Source organism: Pygoscelis adeliae, unplaced genomic scaffold, assembly GCF_000699105.1.
Source record: "Pygoscelis adeliae isolate BGI_AS28 unplaced genomic scaffold, ASM69910v1 Scaffold38, whole genome shotgun sequence".
Classification (NCBI taxonomy): domain Eukaryota; kingdom Metazoa; phylum Chordata; class Aves; order Sphenisciformes; family Spheniscidae; genus Pygoscelis; species Pygoscelis adeliae.
The window spans coordinates 5,895,349-5,901,326 of record NW_008825614.1 but is presented as its reverse complement, the minus strand read 5'-3'; the positions used below and the strand labels follow the sequence as shown (position 1 = coordinate 5,901,326).

The 5,978-nt window shown below is 34.9% G+C and overlaps 1 protein-coding gene across 2 annotated transcripts in view; it reads left to right on the top strand.

The window, feature by feature from the left end:
• AEBP2 (AE binding protein 2) overlaps positions 1–5,978 on the top strand; it is a 34,810-nt gene that overhangs the window by 16,833 nt on the left and 11,999 nt on the right. For both annotated transcript variants that reach the window (XM_009332842.1, XM_009332843.1), the window contains exon 4: positions 1,992–2,116. In XM_009332842.1, coding sequence (XP_009331117.1) covers positions 1,992–2,116 — 125 coding nt within the window. The remainder of the gene's footprint in view (positions 1–1,991; positions 2,117–5,978) is intronic.

Below are 5,978 nucleotides of genomic sequence, written 5' to 3'. Positions count from 1 at the left end.
GTCACATGGTATGGAATGTCCCTTTGGCCAGTTGGGGTCAGCTGTCCTGGCTGTGCCCCCTCCCAGCTTCTTGTGCACCTCCAGCCTTCTCAGTCGGTAGAGCATCGGAAGCAGAAAAGTCCTTGACTTAGTGTAAGCACTACGTAGCAACAACTAAAACATGGGTGTGTTATCAACGTTGTTCTCCTCCTAAATCCAAAACACAGCACTGTACCAGCTACTAGGAAGAAAATTAACTCTATCCCTGCCGAAACCAGGACATCACTTGCAGCGTGAGCTGTGGTTCTGTGTTACCACTTACAGCGAGAAAACATTTCAGTGAGATGATTGCCTAATTGGCAATATTCAACTGAGATAGAGTAAGGACAGAACATAATGTACAGATGAATGCTTAACAACAGTTAGTACTCCCGGAGTGTAGCAAATACGAGTTTTTAGTGGAATTTGTAGTTTGTTTTGAAGTAATGGATAGATAATCTTGGTGAAAAGGAATATAGAAGTTGTTTTAAATGAAGACAACAGAACTTTGAATCGCTGTTTTTGCAGATTACAGGATGATACATAGTTGATAATGTAATATAAATTCCTATTCTTAGTTTTAATTGCAGTGTGTTATATAGAGAATTACCGCTCTCAAATAAGGCTTAAAAAAACCTGAATACTTTCATACTGTATTTGCTCATGTAATTTTACTACTGTACTATATGGTATATTTTTAAAAAATTGTGTGAAATACTTCTAATGTATGCAAATATGTCCCTAGTAGCAGTTATTTTTTAGTTAAAGTACTTCTAGTGTAGAATTGATAGATGTTCTTTACACTCCAAATCGGAATTCAGTAATTTTTTTACTGTTAAGAAACACTTAACTATAAAAGTCCTTTTCTAAAAGGAAAAGGGCTTTATTAGTGTATGGTGGTTTAAGACTACTTGTAAAATATCAGATGGATGTTAATTGCACTTTACTTATTATAAATTGAAGTGTAGTATGTGATGCAGTTGGCACTTCTTGGCTAGAAAATAATCTGTTTACTAATAATCAAAGAACATGTAATGACAACTCTTACATAGAAAGAAACATGTCTAGCAATGTGGAGTTTTTCACGTGACTTCAGCATTATTACTCCTTGGAGATCAAAAATTTCTTGACAAGCTAGTGTTTTCTGTACGTTCACAATAATTTTTACTTAATCCTTTGCTTTGTATTCCACTACAGTACCAAGCATTTTTTTTTTCAGTGCCATTGTTTATCTCTTTGCAGCATCCCTGTATTCACTGGAAATAGCTAGGTTTTTTTAGTGATTAAAAGTTAGATCAGAGGAGATTGGTTTTGATAAAGTTAAGAAATAAGGTATGGGTATAATTCTGCTTTTAAGATGTTGATTGTATGCACTATCATGTTTTGAAGTACTTAATACTATTTTTTAAAAAGTCACAGCAGTAATATTGGAACTATTGACTGTGCTGTAAGGGTGACTTGGCCACTTAGGTTCCCATAAACATCACAACCTAACAGGGCAGGTTTTGCATTAAATTAGAACTCACATTTATTAATGAGTTCTGGGTTTAGTTTCTTTGTACTGGGACTTCTCTTGTTTTTTTTTTTTTGTTTTTTTTTTTTAAGAGATGATAGCAATGGATGTTCCCAGAGGTACTCAACAAAATTAATGAATTCTTAATTTTGAAGATTAAGAAAGATTAGAATTCACTTGAAATGTAAAAAAAATGAGCGAGTGTAATTCAGTTTGTCAAAATAGCTGTTTCATCTACAAGTAGTATGTTTTGACCAAACTTAAATGGATTGTGCCCCTCTTGGAGTCATCCTTCCTTCCTCTCGGCTAAATTAATGTTTACAACTCTTTGAGAAGGTAGTGCTGCTGCCATAATGATAAATGATGTACTAATGACACTTCAGACGTATTTACATGCTTGAATGTGTTTGAATGCTTTCAATGTGCTGAACACTAAGGATCTCTTTTCCTTTTTTTCTAGCAAGACCTCATGACTTCTTTGATGCGCAAACACTGGATGCTATAAGACATCGAGCCATCTGCTTTAACCTCTCAGCACATATAGAAAGTTTAGGAAAAGGCCACAGTGTTGTATTTCATAGTACTGTAAGTATAGATGTTACGCATTCTGTTTTGTTTATCTATGTGTCTGAAAAATCTAATGCTTCAGAAGATTTCTGTTTTCTTCTTACTGCTGTAGGCATTTAATCAGAAATAAGTAATAGTGGCTATTTTACATTGTTGATTTGTCCATTTCTATTAGTAAATTAACTTTTTAAAAGTAGTGTTAGTAGTTGTTCTAGCTCACAAATTGAATAGCTTGCAATATTTCCTGTCTGATAGACTTGAGGAAGTATCTAACAGCAAGTATGTGTTGCAGAAAAATTTGGTATGTCTTCTAACTAAGAATGGAATTCAGATGGCATTTCCATAGTCGTGAGTGACAGTGCTAATTTATCACAAGGAATATTTTGAGAATAATTGTATAATCGAATATTTAAAGATGCTGATCTGAAAGTTGTTTATTCCTTTTTTCAGTTTAAAGACTATAATCCTGAATAAATGTATTGTCCCCCTTTTTTTCTTTTAATAAATTTACCACCAGAATGGCAGTGAATTGCTAGAGGAAGGCAAGTACCAGGTGGGGAACTGGCCTTTAGTTCTGTTTCCATATCCTGTTTTGTTAATTTCACTTGTTTGTGGATAGGATAGACATCAGTATTAATTTAGAAAAGTTCAAAATGGGGAAGGAAGTACTGAATTGGACTATAGGGATCAGAACTTCAAAAAGCTATATAACCTCAGGTTTTCTTAACCAAATTGGGAGATATGGGTGCATAAAAGATAGAGACTCAGCTGAAGAAAAGAATTAAGAGATGGGACAAAATGAGGGGAGGTGCTTTGTAAATTGGCAGATTTGTGCAAGATGAACTGCAGTCCCAGGAAGGAATGCTGACTGCTGTGTCTTCAGCTATGGCTTAACCTTAACACATGATTCAAACTATTGAACTGTCAGTCTGTTTCCATAAATAAAAGATGATTTTATATGCATGAAACTTACTTTGTCCTGTTCAGTAAGACTGATTGTTATAAATATCTGTGGCCTGTATTAGAAATTTTTCCCAAATGGTTACTCCTGAAATTTATGTGCATTGGGCACCAGCTGCAAGTGGAGATTTGCAGGTGGCTTAGCTGTTACTGTATTTAAATCTCATTCTAGTTTTCCTGGCCAACATGGATTTTACAATGCTGTGAGAAAAGCAGATTCTCTTCCAATTCACAGCTTGCTTTAATCTGAAACGTTATCCAGACAGACTACTTGGTTGTTGAAGCTCAGCTCTGGCTATTGGAATAATTCATAAGGAGGTGGAATTAGAAGGAGGGATGTGCTCTAAAACTGCTTTGAATTAACTTGGAGGAAGTGGTGAAAATCCTTTTAGCTTATCTGTGCATGTGTCACTCAAGATGGTAGGGGGTTGATTAGGTCTGAAATTGCTTAGACCTCAGTTGCGGGAGAGGTTGTGCCAGTGGCAGAACTGCTCTAAGATTCCAGCCCTATGCTGAACTTTGCTACCCTGTTCTAGTGTGCTGCTACAGTTGTGCGGGCTTGTGCTGGACATCAGCTATATTGATGAGAGACAGCCTAAAATCTGTTTTAAAACGAAAGGGTAGAATAGAAGCAGTCTTGTGGAAGTACACTGTTACACTGAGCTAATGGTCATCTCAGATGCAAGCACATTTTGCATAACTTATAAGCATTAGGACATAGAATTTGAATGGTGACTGGCTAAATAGCATAATATGGTTTGTATGGTCCACCTTCAGATGAAGGAAAAAATGTGTAATTATCAGGGGCATTAATTAGAAAGGTGAAAAATATGAAGATAAAATTGTCTTGCTGTCTGAAAACTGACATAAATAATGTAGGCTTATTTTTTTTATGCAGCGTAAGAATAATGTCAGCACAATGCAGTATTTTATAGGACAGATATCCTAGTGAAAGTTACTAATGTGAAGAATTTCTAAGCAGTCACTGTAGATACCTTTCATCTCCTATGAAAAGGCACTCCTTTTTTAATTTTTTTTTTTTTAAACCCCATCTTTATAGATATGGAAAGCTGTAGAATGCAGTCATCAATAAAGCCTTTCTGAAGAAATGTTTTTGCCATCCAGAGTTCACCTTTGACTTCATTGTGATTTTTTTTTTTCTGCTTAGTTGGTTTTTTTGGAATCAATTCTTGGTACTTCGATTCTCTGAATTGTCAGATGGAAAAGTCAAGCATTTCCATTTAACCTAAAGAGCAGATATTACACTGATTAAAAAAATGCAGCTTATAGATTACCCTGTCCTCCACTCCCCCCTGCTCCAGCTTTTTGAAATGGCTAGAATGAATTCTCTGAAATATTTGAATACCAAACTTTTTTCACTGTTCTTAGCTTTTCTAGATATTTTAGTTCAGCAATCACATGTTGATACTAGTTACATGTGTTTTGAAATCTTAAAACTTTGAAACACAGTAAGTGAATTAAGATGCATACCAATTTATAGGGTGAAATTTTTTCTTTTTCCAGAAGAGGTCAGCAGAACTCCATTTCTGATTTGAGACAACTTTGATGCACGTTTCCTTCACAGATATAAATTCAAATTAAATTTCCCTTTTGTTTCTGGGACAGTGCATGAAATTTAGAGAATATAGTAAGAGTTTTTTTCAAATAAAGCTGTACTGAGGATACATCTACTGGCTGAATTATATTTTTAAATTAAAAACTTAAATGGACTTAAGTTCTTTACAAAATTATTTTAAGTCTTCAGAGCATCATTATTGCAGACATGCTAGATTTCTTCCATTTCAGTTGTAACTTTTGCAGACTTGACCCTAAAGCTCTGATTTACTAGTGTCAAAATAGCAAATATTTTTTTTCAATTGCTTTCTCGCAAAATTTTTGCAATTTTGCATTTGTCTGCATCATAGCTGTGTTTCTGACTCTAGCCTGCCTAGGATATGGTAAAACTTTCATTGCACTAATTATTAAAAGTATCCACTTTTATCACACCTTTTATAAAAACTTCTTTAAATTTGACAATTTCAAAATATATGTGGGAAAAAGCAATGGCAGCTATAGATGCCCGATTTCTGTTGTCGCCTAACAGAAACCTAACGTACTACTTCAATGTTAAACAAAAATGGGTTTGTTCCCTATGTGGAGAGAGAGGATCTTTCATCCCAGTCAAAAACAAGTGAATTGCTCAGATTTTGAGTATTGATTATTTAGTAGAGACAAGATAAGCCGATGATACGGGGGAAAAGTCTGCAAAATTCACATTGGATACAAGTATATCTATGTGAAAGCATCCTAGCTATAACTTTCATAGCTTTCATGTATTATATATGATTAGCTCTTTTGTTATAAAATAATTTTTTTTTCCTACTGCTAAAAGTTACTTTCTTCTCCTCTTAAACTTGTGTGTGTGTGTGAAAGCTGGTTCAAGCCCTTAGTTTAGCACTGATTGCTTGAAGATATTACTCGGTCTCTAGAATAGAAGAATGGTACTTGCAGTGGTGTAATTCAGGCAGTACTTGAATTACTATTCAGGGTACCTAAACTTTGTACCCTGAATATCTTTTACACATCGGTGTTGTACTTTTTTTTTTACAAATATCTCTCTTTTCAGTGTGGTGATGATAAGACAGCAGAGTCCTAAATTTTGTACTGCATATTCCTGAAAACGAGAAATTGTTAGCGTTTGTCTGTACTTTTTTTTTTCCTGTTGGAGAATGCAGGTGATGATATTGGGTGGTTCTCGCAGAGATTTATGAGGTTCTGGAATCACCATGTATTATACTGTAAATCCCTGTAGAAGCAGTGCTATTGATCATTTGATAGAGGAACAGCAACCCCAGCTTTAACTGGTACTTAGATGTAATATGCATCTGTGACTGGTGTATTCTGTATGGTTTCCTAGTTC